Consider the following 19,506-nt stretch of genomic DNA (forward strand, 5'->3'; position numbering starts at 1 on the left):
GTCCGATGAACAAGATTTTATAATACAGATATATTATATATTTAAATACCATAAAATATTTAAAAAAAGGATATGCCTTTCTTTATTATGATTTTAAACATTTGGGATCATTTTTTTTTCTTCCTTCTTCAATAGAAAAATTTAAATTGGAAATCTGTAGAATTTAAATTAAAAATTCATTTTAATACAAGGTATTGACAATTTATATGTTCTTAGCTCAAACTTTTTAATTTCTTTTCTCGAAAATCTCTTAAGGCTGCGATTTTTATTATATGATTTTTTGTCTGACTCATATTACATAACAATACGATTGTTTGTATCGATTATTAGGTCATCGTCTCATTATTTCAGTGAATATACCGCAAATCCACCGCCATCCTCTTATCAACGATACTGAAACAGAGCAAAGTTATTTAACCTCTTATCGAACAACTACCGGTACTATTATATCGTAAAATGAGTTGTTGCAACATTTTCGTTAACATAGTTTCATTCGAATATTCATTTCTGACGCCCTATGTGTCTCTATTATACGAGAGTAATGGAAAAATGAACCGACAAGATATAGAAAGTTACAGTTTTAAGTTTGGCTACAAAAAACTCCAAGATCCTTTCCTACTTGACATTTTTTCATGATTACACATCGGTATGAACTTGTGGAAAGTGTAAACCGACCCGCTTGCTCATCTTTCCCGAATGGTGACGCATACCGTCAGCTTCTCGTTCTGTTTAACTTGTAAATTATTCATCAAAAGGAAACTATTACCAAATGCATGAACGTACTGCAAAATGTGGCTTATAACTCAGCCCTTTATCGAATACTGTTGAAAATGACAACGTGAGTCGTGCTCGCCATCCATATGCAGATGCGTTAGTTACAAAAAATAGTAACTAGAAGATAGTTCTAGTTACAATCGATAGGTTTAAGTTGTTCTTTTGTTTTTATCCCTAGACCATGTAAGAACGTGCAATAAAGGTCTTTTTGGCTCAGAACGGTGTGATAAATTTATCCAAGGAATAAAATAATAGCTATTGTGATCCTACCTCTGAATATAGAAATAACAACAAATACATGTCACATTTTCCGCTACACTATCCTGCTCAGATTTTTCAACAAAATATATGTAAATCGATCTTCCGTTCGTTTATCTGCTTACATAGTATAGCCGTTTATCAATTTATGGGGTTATTGATGGTTAAAGTACAACACGTGCGTAGCAAATCGCTTCAAGTTTGTACGCTACGTAAGTTCTATAAGTGTCTGGCGCATGAATTACATGCATTGTAATTGAACGCTTAAGCAGTTGTTGAAACAAAAGAGCTAATATTTGATGAAAATTAGGCTGAGACGTCGATATTATTGGATTAGTGAAATTCTTGTGTTATTGATTATACGTTAGACTGCGGTATAACTGCGATTTATATATTATGTTCGTTACGTGAATTATTAACGCCAGTGGAATCTATTGATAAGCTCATTGCGTGTGATTTTCTCGTTAATTGATAATCGAATTCCAAATAAACTTAAACGCGATACTATTCTCGTTGAACTAGTTGCAACTGGTTTCTTCCCCTCGCGCTATTTTATTTTTACGTTTCGTCGATTTCTCGATCGTCAGTTTCTTTCATCTGATACGTTAAACAAAAAATCACAATAGCGATTTTGTTCATTTTTTGTATAAATAACGACTAAACACTGGTGTTTAGAAGGCGTGAGAAATATTTTCGCGCGGAGAGAATATTCCCACGATAAACGACGCACAGAAAAAGTACCGAAGCTCTTAATTTCCATTGTATATTTTAGATCACGTTAAAAACCTGAAAAAGGAAAAAAGAAATATTCTTTTTTATAGTATATTCTCTAAGTAATAATTTATGTATGCTTGCTTGTTAACCTTGAACTCGTTACGTGAAAAATGCAAGAGAAATGCTACTCGCTTGGAATTATATAGAAATGTCTGACTGAGGGAGGAACAGTATAACTGCAGTTTCATTTTATAATTCACCAACGCACCAAATCACTCTTACCTTAAACCATCACGATAAATGTGACTTATAAAGAAATTTCTTACGCGAATTACACAGTAGAAAATATTACTCGTTGATAGCTTTTATTTACAAATTTAAGCGATTAAATTTTTGTCCAGCTTTATTTCTATCGATATAGTTCGCTCAATAGCCTAGTTTCATACGTACGTAATACAAATACGTAAAATATAATTCTCGTAGAAAACGTTAAAAAGCTTTCATTAGAATTATAAATATATTATTTTAAATTTTATAAATTCCCTTAGGCTGTAAAAAATAAAAAAAAAACAAAAGTCAATTATTCAGTTACAATTTGCACTCATGCTGCTGTCTGTAGCTTTTGTCTGTGAAATATATTGTTGGAACGGCGCTATTCGATTTTCAAGATATTCGAGGTAGAAATCAACGTGATTGAAATTCGTTTTCTGTGATTCGTAGCCAAGCCACTCATCGATTCGTTGGTATGATTGCAGACATACTCAGGACTATTCTGCGTGGTGGTAAATCCATACAAGAGGCTGCCAATTTACACGGAAAAGATAATGGAGAGGTATAAGGGTATCAAGAGACACGAGGTCCCACCTCATGTTTTTGCTATTACGGACACTGCATATCGTTCTATGCTTCAAGGTAATTAGTTTTCTTATTTGTCCAGTCATCTACTAATTTATTTAATCATTAAACGTTATCGAGACATCTGGTTGTTTGATATTTCATTTAGTCTTCTATTTAATTATTTGTAATTAATCGGTAATTGTATATTATTTTATGATCTTTTAAATGTTTTTACTGGTCAGGTCATAAAATCAAATGTATGTAATTGATTATGCTTTGTTATTGAATTTGAAGGTAACACGTATCTGTGTATTATTTCTTCGAAATACCAGATCTTTTGTACGTGTTTTTGTTTATAGATCGCGAAGACCAGTCCATTCTATGCACCGGTGAATCCGGCGCTGGTAAAACTGAGAACACGAAAAAAGTAATTCAATACCTGGCATACGTCGCTGCCTCGAAACCAAAATCAAATGCGGTAAGTTAATAACTAAATATCTCGATGTTTGGTGAGATTCGATGTGAAAAGAATTTTTCAGCACTTAAAATACTACTTCCAGTAAAGAAAAGGAATGATTGACATGATAAAATAAATAATTGTATATATGTTGTATATTGATAGAAGGGATACATTCTTCTCTGTACACTGATCTTTTTTATTATATTTATGTAGAATAAACGAAACCTATTGCAATGTACAGCATTTCAATGTTAGCATTAAGATGTTAGATATTCTTGTTGCTGTAAGAATATATACTGTTTTGCTGGTGATAAAAGGGAATAGGTATTGGAGAAAATCGTTTACAGATACTCGTTTAGTTCGCAACTCTCATAAATTATTCAATTCTTCTTAAATGAAATTACATATCTCCTCTTTTCTACATCCTTAAAATTTTAAAGAACTTCAATGCGTAATATCGAGCAAAATATTGTGGTCTTAATTTTATATTAATTAAATTATACGTTATAAGTATAAACTGATATGTTTTTTCTACTAGGATTATTTTTTATTTAGTTAAGTTTGTACAAAAATATTAGCGATTATGAAAACGCTGCAAAAGATATTTCAAAGTACATATTATCGCTCATGTTATTATATTTTATATCTTAGATTGTATATTTTTGTCTTCAATGATATCTTTATAGTCTTAAAAGAAACAGATATGTTTATATCTATCATTCTAAATAACTTCCTTTAACTTATGAATTGATAAAGTGATAGACTTATGAATCTTTTTGTTACGTTTAAATATTATTTCATTCAACAAACAACATAATCTTTACTTTTTAGTATCGTTTCCACAATTTTGTAGTGTAATGGATGTTGTGAATTATTCATTAATAGTATACATGTATACACATTTAACTTTATGACATCACAATTGACAATACACTTGATATTACGAAGTTAATCTGTTTATTTTTTTTTATTTAATCTTTAATATCATGAATAGTAAAAATTGTTTCATAAGCTTATTGGGATTTATGTCATATCTTTGTATGATGTTTATATCTTATTTAGAAATAGATAGTGATATAATTAAATTCTTTATATCAATTGAAAAGTATGAAATGTTCCATGAAAGAGAGTTTATTGAGATAAAAGATTTCACATATATATATATAGTATGTAATTATTTATAAACACATTTAAATATTTTATAAACACATTGTTTACTGTGTATATGATATAAATATTCTCACATTTACTTTCTTTGAAACTAATTATCAAGAACATGCAAATACATTGTTATATCTCTTCTTTTAAAACAAAAATCATAATGTTAAAATTAGTTATAAAAGATATATCAATAGCAAATGATTACAAATAATCGATTGACCATGTCAGTTATTTGCTCCATTCAGTACTTGCAATTACAAAATTTATATCATGTATGGAACTCTTATCTTGGTTTTATAGGTGAATATTTCAATAATAATTTTACTTTCAGTTTCATAATTCGAATATATATCCTGTAATAATGATTCTATATTAGATAGACAGTTTATTTTGAAATTTGTTATACAATTGTTTGGATTATATAGGAACATAGCTGACTTCCATATATTCCATTGAATGTTTTTCAAATTTAGAAAGAGTTTATTTAAATAGTAATTGAGAGCATTGAAAATTTCACCCGGTGCATGAAAGTTTCTGTAAATACTCTTCCTTTTCTTTTTTCGTGCATGATGCTTCGTAAATTTCATATGAATATAAACAAATACGTAATGCACATATCAAACCAAATTATACAAAAGGAAATTTATATAATAGAAAAATAATATTTACATATATATAGAAGTTTGAAATCTCTCAGCTCAATTAAATTATTATTAAGCAATTGGAATAAAAATTATATCAATCCACGTGTTAATAAATAGGTCAAGTTTTTTTCAATTATTCAAAAAATTGTTATTTATCTCAAACATTTATTTTAAAGTAATATAAAAAGTTATTTTAAAAGTGACCTTTAATAATGAATCGAATGATGAATTATTGAATTTTTCCGGTAAATAAAAATGTAAATATTAAAAATTTTGTCAATAATCGTATTTTGTACATTTTTTTAATATTAAAAAATATCAAAGTAATCGTAATGATCTTAGAATTTTCTGCAAATTAATACATGTACGATATCGTGAACAATGACACAGGAAGGAAATTCAGCCTCAGTTTCCGCAGTCGTAGTAGATAAAATTTGACTACGAAGATAAAATATAGCGAACTTCCTAAAGCAAGGAAAGCACTGTGATATTTTGGTATATGGAGAGATATATTTTTAGTACTCTCGATTAAATTGGAAGTTATCTTTATTGGAAAACCGATTAATGAATTGTAGAAAATAAAACATTGACTAGTTCGATTACATAATGTAAACAACTTTCATAAACAAAATTTACTCAGAGATATGTTTCGTTCAAAATAATCTTGCATATAATAAGAATGCGATATATATAGTACTAAGAATTCAGTATATATAGATAGTTGCATTTAAATACTAATAATTGTATAATCAAACGAACGTGATTTACTGAAAATGTCGTCAACGTGTTGTTACACGTGATATATATAGTAAAGAAAGAAAGGGAAAAAAAAAGAAAACGAAACAAAGGACAAAACGTACATTAAATGTTGATTGTGCAAGGGTTACGTGAACTGTTTAAAAACTCGATCATCGAATACTATACGTCTGTTTTACGATCGCGATAGATAATGATAGGCCATCGTAGATCGCTGGCTATCGAAGGATCTTTCCTTTTTCAGTGAAACGATCCACTTATCGGCCTAACTCGGCTTTGACTCATTCTCGTCGGACTGTTCTGAGTCACCGTATGCTTCGAAACTTGTGTTCTTATATAGGAAAAAACTATCGTCGTTCCCTTTTCACGTGTTTCATAATTCGACATTAAAAACGACACGAATCTTGTTTAAACTGCAAAATCATTAAGAAGGAGTCCCGGCAGCTTTTATAATGCGTGACACGCCACAGTCAGGATATTTAGTCGAAGAATTGAATATTCTCATTTAACGTAAATTATGTTCAAAATAGCTTGTGTACGGCGTTTACATGGAAACATTATCTTTCTACGAACGTAGAAAAAAAATGCACGTTATACTTGTTGTGAATCAAACTCGAGTTACCTTCAATGACACGTATCAAACAAGTAATTACAAATGGAAACAGGATTTTTTCTTCCCTTCTTTTTTTTTTCTTTTTTTTTTTGCGTAATCTTACTCGCGACGAACTTTCAAATATTTTGAATTTTACTCGGATTTCACTGATTCACTCCGAGCGATTCTGGATATACATTTGCTGGTGTTTCAGTTGTTTGAGTTTGCCAAAACTTCGAATGAAAATTAGATTCGTGAACTAAGGCTCGTGAATTTAATTTTATAAATTCTTTCATTCCCGGTGCTGACTTTCGGCGGCTACAACATACCTAGACACCAAGTCCGGCATTAATCATAGTAAGTCAACAACAAAATGATCAACATTCCGCTCACGCGATATATACGCTACTTGCCTGCCTTCTTTATATTTCGTTCTTATTTTTCTCTTTGCTTTCTGTTCTGTAATATCTATTTGTTTTTAGCTTTGATTAACACTAACAGTTTGTATTCCCAGGTTTTGGAAGTTTTCTTCCCGTTACTTTCTTAACTTCTTCGTATATTCTATGCACGTAAAAATATATGTATGTTATTGCGTCTTCGTTTCATCCATCGGATATTTTTAATACTTTTTAGCTTGTTCTCTCTTTCACTTTCTCTTCCCTTTCGTCCTTCTTTCATCCTTCGTATTTTATTCTACGTACTAATAAAGTGGAGAGTTAATTAAAAATTAATTTCAAAATATTGTCCTTAACACGATAGCTTTTTAGTCGATTAAAAAACAAAATATTTCGAAGTTCTAACATGTTCTTCTTACTCTTTTTTTTTCTTTTTTTTTACTGCTGCTCGCTGGATTCAGGGTTCCGGAAATGTTTCGGATAAATTTGCGGTAATTAACGTGAGAGTCGATTGATTAAATTATTTATTAATATATTCACTGTCGTGTTTATGTATGCGTGTGCGTGTGCTGTATGCTTGCCACATATTTATTTTACTTTGCGCTTAATCGTATGAAGTTTTAAATAACGTAACGACATTCTTTGTTTTATAATAATGGAAATGGTAAATATTGGAAATCAATGTTTTCTTTGTATTAAACATTAAACATGATTATAACTAATTTAGCCATTTTATCAACTATTGCTTTGATTACATGGATTTTATAAATAGATAAATCAAGCTGAGAAATTAGCTTCATGCCATTTTTTTCTAATGATTGCTATATTTATTAAAAAGTTCATGTTGATTCTTAAGTTAAATAGAAACTTATAAATTCTGTTATTTAATTGAAAAGTGCCTGTAAAAAATACTGTAAGTGCCAAGATTGAAAAACTGATTTTTTTATTGGAAAATGTTCCACATACCACTAAGAAAGTCATAACATAGAATTTAGCTGCAATTTCCTTTACTAAATAATTATTCATAATGCTAGAAGATTATGTCACAACGTCTCCTTTACAGAAAAAGATATAGTGTCAGTAAACATTAGTTAATTGTTTCTTAGCTTTTGTCTATGCCATCTGTCCAATTGAATCAAATATTGATTTTTCTTTACAGCTATAAAGTTGTAACACACATAGATTTTCCTACAGATACACTTTTCTTTTTCATAAATTTGGTCCACGTTAATACATAATTTTTCTTATTCTTCTGAAAATACTTGTTTCTTTTAAAATACTTGTCTCCTTTACAGAAAAAGATATAGTGTCAGTAAACATTAGTTAATTGTTTCTTAGCTTTGTCTATGCTATCTGTCTAATTGAATCAAATATTGATTTTTCTTTACAGCTATAAAGTTGTAATACACATAGGTTTTCCTACAGATACGCTTTTCTTTTTCATAAATTTGGTCCACGTTAATACATAATTTTTCTTATTCTTCTGAAAATACTTGTTTCTTGGAAACACTGTATTTTTTCCAAGCACTCTTCAATTTAAGATAATATACAACGTTTTGTATCCTTTAGATACAATGGGTAATGAATTACGCTTTTACATTATTAATTGTTCTAAAATAATCATTATTATTTTGGTTGTTTGGTGATTTAGACGAGACAATTATTAGCTAATTAGCAACATGTATAGTTGTAATGAAACAAACGATGATATAATATTTCTTTAAAAAATATCTGTTTATATCATAATTCTTGTCGCATTTCATACATTGCTCATGTTTTATTTATCGCAATTATTTTGCAAATTTCATAAAGTATACATAAATGAATTTGTTGTTCTATTAAAAATTTATTGTATTTGCGCACGTGCTGTAAATTTGTTTAATGACGTATTATTTATTTAAATGTTACTAACTTATAAGAATCGTTTATTGCTTATATAATGAAGTTATGACTATTTTTACAAATTATCTACAATTTTACAAGTACTTTGAAAGCACTTTTACATTTTACGGTCTTAGTATTATTTGCAGATCCATTTGAAGGAAATGCTTTTTTTCTAGTTCTATCAATGTCAGTTAACAGTAACTTAGTAGATTAGATACATTTATATTTTATAACTTCTCCACCGAACTTTTAAAGTATTATGAAATACGTTTGACAATATAAATTCAGAAAATATAATTTTGCTAAAAACATAATACATAAATGGATACATACGTTGCGAGATAAATTAACAATTTTTATGTTTACTAATGTAATTAATTTTTGATGATAGGGTGAATTGGAACAGCAACTCTTACAAGCGAATCCAATTTTAGAAGCTTTTGGGAATGCTAAAACAGTGAAAAATGATAACTCATCCCGATTTGTAAGTTCAACAAATATTGCTCTTTTTCCTTATAACGTTTTCTCAAAATTAATATTCGCCTTCAATTAAACTTTTTATGAAACTCTTCAAACCTTTTATGCAACAAAAACGTTTTTGTTTCTTCAGGTAAAATATTTACTTTAAGAAACAGAATATACTATTAATTAATTATTTCTATAAATTGATTGCATATACTGTTCTAAAGTTGCATAATAAAAAACAATTACTTGTATTACAAATATTTTTTATAAGTATTTATTAACAGATATAATATAATGAAATTAATATTTTCTACTGTAATTTAGAAAATAGAAAAAATATACAAACGTGTATATATATATATTATTTTGTTTACTTTATTATTAAATATATTATATAAATTATATTTTTTATTTGTTATTGTTGTTTTATTAATTATATATTTATATATTATATTAATTATAATATAATATTATAATATATATTATAATATAGTAATAATATAGTATATTATAATATAATATACTATATAAATATATATTTTTTTTTTAAATAAGAATCTAAAAGTAGAAAATGTAAAGTAGTGTATTGTACCTAAAAAACAATTTGCCTTAGTGATAATTAATAATGTTAATAACTGACAATTTATGAAACAGGGTAAATTCATTCGAATAAACTTCGATGCCTCGGGTTACATTGCCGGTGCAAACATAGAGACTTATCTTCTGGAAAAGTCAAGAGCAATTCGACAAGCGAAAGATGAGAGAACCTTCCACATATTTTATCAACTTCTAGCAGGTGCCTCCGCTGATCAAAAGAGTAAGTCGAGGTTTATCATTGGTAATAAAAAAATCGTTTACACTTTTCATAATTTTCCTTTTATGACAAATTTCTTTCAGTTCTTTCGCTTTAATATGTTAACTGTAAAGATAAACGATATTTGAGGGAAAAGCTACATTATCACGAATAACTTCGTAAATAGATTGTAAGAAGTATTTTAGAATTTATTGGTTTAATAACAATATGAGATTGAGATTCATGGAAATGATGATATATGTTATCAGTTCATTATCAGTTCAACTTGTCTTATATAGGTTTATTCTGTGCATGTTTATGCCGTGTAAAATGTTATTGACTCAGGCCAAGCCCATAGGACGTACTGTTTATTACTATTCGCAACGGAGAAGTGAATCGATATTCCTGCCTCGAGACACTGAACCTTTCCGTCCATTATGTGTTGTACTTATTAGGGATATTTTGATCCATAGCCGAATCTATTCTCCGATTAAGCCCGTTCTTTCAGGATACGAACGATTTGAAACAACCTTCTTCATAGATGACTCAGCTGTGCTACCTGACTTGAAGTTCAATTATTCATGCGTGGAATGTCAGACAACGAATCATTTTGGACGTCGTTTAATAACGTAACGCTATGATGAATGCATCAGTTTCTTCATTCGTCAAAATACAAATTTAGAACGTCCTTGTTCTTCATTTCCTGTTTAAATGTCTGTTTATGAAATGGCAAAATATATAAATCTCTGTCTTAAAAGTTGGAAAAATATATTATCCCAAATGGAATTGATGCAATATGGAAGCCACGTACAAAATAGAACGGTTATGAAATTTAATTGTGTACAAGACAAAATGCAAATGGCTAAATTGTAGCAAAACCGAATTTACACTGTTTCACATTGGAGAACCACTGGCGCTGATTCTTCCACAGAGAAAATGAAGGATTAAAGCCAGAGTATTTACACAACTTCACTGGATGAATGCTTCAGATGAAGACTCCAAATGAGCACTGCGGATAAATAATTAGTTTTATTGCGTTAAGAGGCATTTTTAGCACATTAGGAGTAATGATATGCTTATTAGATATTTTCTACTTAGAATAACTCCACAAAATAACTTGCAAAGTTTCGTTTACCCGTAGCAAAACATTTTGTATAAGCAAATACCCATAATAATTATATTCACTAATTTGCAAAGAATCAAAATTCTGATTTATCCGCATTCGTTTCCATATTCATTTTGTACGATGTGTATCATAGAAACGCGAACTGATCGTTCGATTATGCATTCAACATGCGTTTATATGTACTTGTTAGTGGCGTTTCACTATGAGTGTATCATCCATTCTGTAAAGCTCAGCTGTAATCCGTTCACTGTGCACTTTGGAGCAACACTGCAGATGGAGGATGAAAATGACATATTTTGATGAATCATTCGCACTGCTTCTCTAAAATGAAACAACGTAAATCAATTTAATTCGGCAATAATCTAATTCCTAGAAAAGGGAGAAATTGAAATAAAAAATTAATTTTGTAAATATAGATTTGAGTACATATTCAGGCTTTAAATTTTGATCTTTATTCGTTTATGAGTTCATAAGCATAAGTTCGCATAAGTTCAGAATAAATGCAATTATATTCAATTAAATATTTTATTCTCGATAAGTTCCAATAATACTGGATCTCGATTATACAAGATCATGAGACAAATAATTTGTCATGCTTATTGTTGTTAAAGAGCAAACTAAAGTAAGTAGAATTCCATTTTTATGAACTTTATTTATTTCAACAAAATTGTAGTCAGTAGATTAAATACTCTTGTCAGTTTAGTGCACTTACTTGAGCATGAACTCTTTCTTTCTTAAGCAAAAAATCATAGGTAGAAAAAAGAATCAATAGACTTCTATTATATCAATTTCAATGATATAAGTTATTCGTTTCTCAACCAGTTCATATAAATACCATCTATCTACCATACCATATCTACCATAAGTCAAAATGAATATATTTCAAAAAAAGGAAATACTAAATATTATCCATATTGTATGTTTCATTATAGTTAGAAAATAGTAGTTCATTAAGTTCATTAAAGATAGTAAATAACAGTTATCTTCTCTTTCATACTCTACAATTATTCCTTTAATATATTTAAAAAAAGAACACAAAAATGATTCAGTATTTAAAAAATTTCAGAGGAATTTATCTTGGAGGATCCGAAACACTATCCATTCCTTTCCAATGGCGCATTACCAGTTCCAGGAGTGGACGATTCAGCTGAGTTCTTCTCAACCGTGAAGTCCATGCATATCATGGGCATGACAAATGAAGATTTTTCTTCGATCTTTCGTATTGTGTCTGCGGTAATGCTATTTGGTTCTATGCAGTTCCGTCAAGAAAGGAACTCGGATCAAGCCACGTTACCGGACAATACTGTTGCTCAAAAAATTTCTCATTTACTCGGTTTGAGCGTAACAGAAATGACAAAAGCATTTTTAAAACCAAGAATTAAAGTGGGTAGAGACTTCGTAACGAAAGCACAAACAAAAGAGCAAGTTGAATTTGCTGTAGAAGCAATTTCAAAAGCTTGCTATGAGAGAATGTTTAGGTGGCTTGTAAACCGAATCAACCGATCATTGGATCGGACAAAAAGACAAGGAGCAAGTTTTATCGGTATTTTAGATATGGCTGGTTTTGAAATATTCGAGTTGAACAGTTTTGAACAGTTATGCATTAATTATACCAACGAGAAGTTACAACAATTATTCAACCATACCATGTTCATTTTGGAACAAGAAGAATATCAAAGGGAAGGAATTGAATGGAAGTTTATTGATTTTGGATTAGATTTGCAACCAACTATTGATTTGATTGACAAACCGATGGGTACGTTCGAATTACTTAATCCTCCTTTCTAATGTAGCATTTAATACATATCTACATTCCACATTTTCTTTCTGAAGTCACTCGGTCGAAGTAACATGCTAGTGAATTTAAATAACACATTGTATACATTTTAATATTACTTTTTCAGTGTTTTAAAATTGAATTACTTAATGTTTCTATTGGAAACTTTGTTATTTACAAATTATGTTTATTTATCGTCAATGCTTCTTCCATAACTAAAGCAAATTTTAATTCAAAACAGGCATCATGGCGTTACTGGATGAAGAATGTTGGTTCCCTAAAGCAACAGATAAAACATTTGTTGAAAAATTAGTAGGTGCACATAGTGTACATCCAAAATTCATGAAAACAGACTTCAGAGGTGTGGCAGATTTTGCTATCATACATTATGCTGGAAAAGTTGATTATTCAGCTGCCAAATGGTTGATGAAAAATATGGATCCTTTGAATGAAAATGTTGTTAGTCTTTTACAAAATTCACAAGATCCTTTCGTTTGTCATATTTGGAAAGACGCAGAAATTGTTGGAATGGCTCAACAAGCATTAACTGATACACAATTTGGTGCAAGAACAAGGAAAGGCATGTTCAGAACAGTTTCTCAATTGTACAAGGAACAATTAGCAAAATTAATGGTTACTTTAAGAAACACAAATCCTAATTTTGTAAGATGCATCATACCAAATCATGAAAAGAAGGCTGGAAAAATTGATGCACCATTGGTACTAGATCAATTGAGATGTAATGGAGTTTTAGAAGGAATTCGAATTTGCCGACAAGGATTTCCAAATAGAATACCATTTCAAGAATTCAGACAAAGATACGAACTTCTAACACCAAATGCTATTCCTAAAGGGTTTATGGATGGAAAGAAAGCTTGTGAGAAAATGGTAAGTGTAATCTTGTTTATATATTGCATTTTTTACTACTAATGAATATCACAATAATAATATTGATGATGGAATACAATATTCAATATTAATAAAATATTATAATTGGTAAAATATTGATTATATTGATTTAAAACTTATATATACATATATAAATTTATAATATATATATATTCATATACATAATATAATTTATTATTTGTTCTTAATTGTTCTAGGAATTTAAAACATATATGTATATGTAATTTCACAAAATCTATATTTCAGATTCAAGCTCTTGAACTTGACCCTAATCTTTATCGCGTTGGTCAATCAAAAATTTTCTTCCGTGCTGGAGTTTTGGCTCATCTTGAAGAAGAACGTGATTATAAAATCACTGACATAATTGTTAATTTCCAAGCATTCTGTCGTGGTTTTCTTGCTCGCAGAAATTATCAGAAACGTTTGCAACAGTTAAATGCTATTAGAATTATTCAAAGAAATTGTGCTGCTTACTTAAAACTTAGAAATTGGCAATGGTGGCGTTTGTATACGAAGGTGAAACCACTTCTGGAAGTGACAAAACAAGAGGAAAAATTGACTCAAAAAGAAGATGAATTGAAACAAGTACGGGACAAGTTAGAGATGCAATTACATTCTGCACAAGAATATGAACGAAAATATCAACAAGCTATGGAAGAAAAAACTATGTTAGCAGAACAATTACAGGCTGAAGTCGAATTATGTGCAGAAGCAGAAGAAATGCGAGCGAGATTAGCCGCCAGAAAGCAAGAACTAGAAGAGATTCTTCATGATTTGGAAACAAGAATTGAAGAGGAAGAAGAAAGAAGTGCTGGATTAACTCAAGAAAAAAAGAAATTGCAATTAAATATAAGTGATCTTGAAGAGCAGTTAGAGGAGGAGGAAGCTGCTAGACAGAAATTACAGTTAGAGAAAGTACAATGTGATGCAAAAATCAAAAAACTTGAGGAAGACCTTGCACTTTCTGAGGATACAAATCAAAAATTATTGAAGGAGAAAAAGATCCTCGAAGAAAGAGCAAATGATTTATCTCAAACACTTGCCGAGGAAGAAGAAAAAGCGAAGCACTTATCCAAATTAAAAGCAAAACATGAAGCAACGATTGCAGATCTTGAAGAAAGGTTGTTGAAAGATCATCAACAAAGACAGGAAGTAGATAGATCAAAACGGAAAATAGAAACTGAAGTATCAGATTTGAAGGAACAACTTGCAGAAAGGAAGACACAGGTATAGTAATTTTTATAAGTTCTGTTTTCCTATTTTCTGTCAATAAAAGTACATTAGAAAAAAGTAAGAATAATTTTATCCTGAAGTAAGAAATATATTTTTAAATAAAATGTATAAAACAATAGTAATAATATAAATTTTTATAGGTAGAAGAACTTCAACTGCAACTTGGTAAACGTGAAGAAGAATTAAATCAAGTAATGGCAAAAATGGATGAAGAAGGAGCAGCTAAAGCTCAAGCTCAAAAAGCACTTCGTGAATTAGAGTCTCAATTGGCCGAACTTCAAGAAGACTTAGAAGCTGAAAAGGCTGCTAGGGGAAAAGCAGAAAAACTAAAGCGAGACTTAAATGAGGAATTAGAAGCATTGAAAAATGAATTATTAGATTCTTTAGATACAACTGCTGCACAGCAAGAATTAAGAAGCAAACGGGAACAAGAATTAGCAACATTAAAGAAGAATTTAGAAGAAGAAACATCAATACACGAAGCAACATTGGCGGATATGCGTCATAAGCACACGCAGGAATTGACTGCTTTGAACGAACAAATGGATGCATTGAAGAAAACTAAAGCTGTTTTAGAAAAAGCAAAGGGAACGTTGGAGGCTGAAAATGCTGATTTAGCTACAGAACTTAGGTCTGTTGGTGCGAGCAGGCAAGAATCAGATAGAAGAAGAAAACAGGCTGAACAACAACTTGCTGAAGTAAATGCAAAACTTGCAGAAGTGGAAAGAAACAGGCAGGAACTGATAGAAAGAGTAACAAAATTACAACAAGAATCTGAAAGTATTATGCAACAATTAGAGGCAGCAGAGTTGAAAGCTTCTGCAGCCTTGAAAGCTTCAGCAACTTGCGAATCTCAATTTACAGAACTTCAGCAACAACTTGAAGAGGAAACAAGACAAAAATTAGCTTTAAGTTCAAAATTGAGAGCGTTAGAAAGTGAGAAGGAAAGTCTGCATGATCAATTAGAAGAAGAAGAGGAGGCAAAGAGATGCTTAGATAAACAGGTATGATTTCTAATCATTTAATTAACTGATGATTTAAAACTTTTTAAGTGTAGGTGCACTTAACTAATTTTAATTGTAGTTACTTATTATAAAGTTCGTTATTTTCAATATCTGGGTTTTAACCAAAAAAATTTTGTATGTTTTTAAAAAATCACAGAAATGAAACCTTCATTTATCAGCTTTGTTTTTTTTTAAATAGGTTATGGGCTTAACTGTACAATTGGCTGAAGCAAAGAAAAGAGTTGAGGAAGAAACTGAAGCTGCTACAGCATTGGAAGAAGCAAGAAAGCGGTGCATGAAAGACATTGAAGCACTTCAAAGACAAGTTGAAGAACTACAAGCTGCTAATGATAAATTAGACAAATCAAAGAAAAAGATTCAAGCAGAATTAGAAGATAGTATCATTGAGCTCGAAGCGCAAAGAGCAAAGGTGCTGGAATTGGAGAAGAAACAGAAAAATTTCGATAAGGTAACTGTGGGTGTAGTTTTGATTATTAATTGGAAAAATATAAAATTAAAATTCTTAATTTATATTTAATTTAATACTAATAATTCTTGGTTTATATGCAGTACAATAAATTCCAATTTATTAGTTTTATTAGTTTTCATTTGAATGTCTGCAGAAGCAAATACATTCTTAATATTCATATTATGCTGATTATTTGTTTCTATTATTAACGATATCTGAATAATTAGATATATCCTTATTCTATTATTCTATAACTAATTTTTATTCTTTAATTCTATATTAATTTGCAATTAATAGGATTGTTACTTCTTTTTAATTATTAACAATAGTTTGGGGAACTTTCTGTGAGTTTTTCAATTATCATTATTAATGATTCATAATATTTAATGTAGAAAATTTGGCATCCAATAACAATATAAAAATTATTTACGCTGAACTATTTTTTATTTTTACGCAATATTGAATATCTTATGGACCATTTATGCACAAATTTTTAATCGGATATAATTATTTATATATATTACCTAATAATTCTATTTATAATTATATATCATGATATAATTTATTATAACATTATACGGCTTCAAAAGTTCCACTTCCACAAAGATGTTTATTAAAGCACAATGTGTAATCATCAGTATGATCTTTTGCACGCTTCTCACAGATTATTCACGGTCTATAAGATGTTAACTACCAGTAATATAAATGTCATTCATTTTTACGTTACATTTAGTTATAATAAACATTTAATAAGTTTCAAAAGTAATAGTAGAATTAGTATGGTCAATTTTAGAACTTCTCTTTCTCTTAGTATTATTATTATTTTTAAGGTGCTGGCTGAAGAAAAAGCGGTTTCTGAACAGTATGCAGAGCAACGTGATGCTGCCGAACGTGAGGCTCGTGAAAAAGAAACTCGTGTCTTATCCTTAACCCGAGAACTTGACGAAATGAATGAGAAAGTTGAAGAACTCGAACGAATTCGTCGAGGTCTCCAATCAGAATTGGATGAACTCGTAAACAATCAAGGAACAGCAGACAAAAATGTGCATGAACTAGAAAAAGCAAAACGTGCTCTTGAGTCACAATTGGCGGAGCAACGTTCTCAAGTAGAAGAGCTCGAGGATGAGTTGCAATTTACGGAAGATGCAAAGTTGCGTCTAGAAGTAAATATGCAAGCTCTAAGAGCCCAATTCGAGCGAGACTTGCAAGCTAAAGAAGAACAAGCTGAGGAGAAACGAAGAGGATTGGTGAAACAATTGCGCGATCTTGAAGCGGAATTAGAGGATGAAAGAAAACAAAGAGCTGCCGCTATTGCACAACGTAAAAAAATGGAAGCAGACTATAAAGATATTGAACAGCAATTGGAAATGCACAATAAGGTAAAAGAAGATGCACTGAAACAATTGAAGAAACTTCAAGCCCAAATAAAAGATTGCACTAGAGAAACTGAGGAAGCTAGAGCTGCCAGAGATGAACTTGCAGCAAGTGCTAAAGAAACTGAGAGAAAGGTAAAGAGTTTAGAAGCAGACTTGATGCAATTAACTGAAGATTATGCCAGCAGTGAACGCGCTAGAAGAGCTGCTGAGAACGAAAGAGACGAATTACAGGAAGAACTCAATAATAATGCTAATAAGGGTACATTAATGTTGGATGAAAAACGTAGATTGGAAGCTAGAATAGCAACATTGGAAGAAGAATTAGAAGAAGAACAATCAAATGGTGAATTGCTAATGGATAGAGCTAGAAAAGCGCAAATAACTATCGAACAACTAACAAATGATTTAACGACTGAGAGATCAACTACACAGAAATTGGAATCGCACAAATTGTTATTAGAAAGGCAAAATAAGGAGTTGAAGACGAAACTCACAGAATTAGAAACTGCTCAAAGAGCAAAGACCAAAGCTACCATTCAACAATTAGAGTCAAAGATTAATAACCTTGATGAACAATTAGAAACTGAAGCAAAAGAAAGATTTGTACAACAGAAGATTAATAGAAAATTGGAGAAAAAGCTAAAGGAATTAAGTCTACAGTTAGAAGACGAAAGGAGAAATTCAGATCAATATAAAGAACAAGCAGAAAAAGTAAATGCTAGAATGAAAACTTTGAAGAGACAGCTTGATGAAGCTGAAGAAGAAATTAGCAGGCATAAAGCAATGAAAAGGAAAACGCAAAGAGAAATGGATGATATGCTTGAATCTCAAGAAGAGCTAACCAGGGAGGTTGCAAATCTTAAAAATAAATTAAGGTAAGTTTTAGTCGTTCAATTTTTTAAATACTTATATCTTTCGTTTTATTCGTTTTATATTTATAATAGAATGGAATTTAAATAGAATGTGAGGTATTTACTCTTTGGCATTCATATAAACGTGAACTTAAATATAAATAAACATATATCGATTATATAAAAACCGTTTGATATATATATATATATACAATAGTAAATTCTCTGCACTCATTGCAAAATTTTATTATATAATTTATTTCTTATGATAAAGATAAATGTGTCAAGATATTTAATAGACAAGAGGTTCTAATTCTTTGCCTTTTATTTAAATTATTGGAAATTGAAAATAAGAAATGACTATACATATTAAAATATTTAGGCGTCGAGGGAAAAAGAATAGTTCATACCCCACGTGAAAAAAGCGGAATTTCATCAAGTCTCAAGCATTCCTCGAGTCTTGGTTAGTCTATAAATTAAATTACTTTTAATATCGAATCATGTCATTTATACATATGCATATAGTTTAGATATATTTTTGAACTATAAAATATTCAATTATATAGAATATTTCTTGCAAATATTTCAAATAATTTTCTCCTTTGTCTTGTTACTTCCTTCCATTATACTATGTGAGTTGTGACTATTACTACTTTTCATTTATTTATTTTATTAATTGTATATTATTTTGTAGTGCATCTTTCCTTCCTGACTATTTGATTAATTTTATTAACGATTCTTTTATCCCAAAACCTATTTTCTCTCTTAAAGATATATCACTAATCTTATACGTGTGTATTACATATAATTCTAGTTACATTCTCATTAACTTTACTTATTCGTTTTCTGTTTCTTTATGTAATTTCAAACATCTTCAAACATAATAAGAGACTTTAAAATAGTTATTTTAAAATGCTTACCATATAATTTGTTATTACTTTGTTAGTTTTGCGTATATAATTGGTTGACTGGGAAAAGGGTATACCAAGCATCTGTAGATTGAAAAACGACACTTAATTTTGATAATT

The 19,506-nt window shown here is 29.9% G+C and overlaps 1 protein-coding gene across 12 annotated transcripts in view; it reads left to right on the plus strand.

Moving 5' to 3' along the window:
• The window catches only part of LOC100649130 (myosin heavy chain, non-muscle), a 29,844-nt gene that overhangs the window by 6,501 nt on the left and 3,837 nt on the right, over positions 1-19,506 (plus strand). For 2 of the 12 annotated variants that reach the window (XR_007227116.1, XM_048413818.1), the window contains exons 2-15: positions 2,502-2,658; positions 2,943-3,061; positions 6,530-6,553; positions 7,053-7,091; positions 8,867-8,959; positions 9,595-9,757; positions 11,926-12,615; positions 12,878-13,524; positions 13,792-14,772; positions 14,919-15,782; positions 15,982-16,251; positions 16,581-16,595; positions 17,082-18,502; positions 18,861-18,941. Coding sequence is in view for 11 of the 12 variants with exons in the window: in XM_048413818.1 (XP_048269775.1) it covers positions 2,502-2,658; positions 2,943-3,061; positions 6,530-6,553; positions 7,053-7,091; positions 8,867-8,959; positions 9,595-9,757; positions 11,926-12,615; positions 12,878-13,524; positions 13,792-14,772; positions 14,919-15,782; positions 15,982-16,251; positions 16,581-16,595; positions 17,082-18,502; positions 18,861-18,897 (5,520 nt within the window). In the remaining variant the exon portion in view is untranslated. Of the gene's footprint in view, positions 1-2,300; positions 2,424-2,501; positions 2,659-2,942; positions 3,062-6,529; positions 6,554-7,052; positions 7,092-8,866; positions 8,960-9,594; positions 9,758-10,373; positions 11,482-11,925; positions 12,616-12,877; positions 13,525-13,791; positions 14,773-14,918; positions 15,783-15,981; positions 16,252-16,580; positions 16,596-17,081; positions 18,503-18,860; positions 18,942-19,506 lie in introns of those variants that run through there. The other 10 variants (XM_048413810.1, XM_048413812.1, XM_048413819.1 and 7 more) reach the window with 9 other exon arrangements.

This window comes from Bombus terrestris, chromosome 17 (assembly GCF_910591885.1).
Source record: "Bombus terrestris chromosome 17, iyBomTerr1.2, whole genome shotgun sequence".
NCBI lineage: Eukaryota > Metazoa > Arthropoda > Insecta > Hymenoptera > Apidae > Bombus > Bombus terrestris.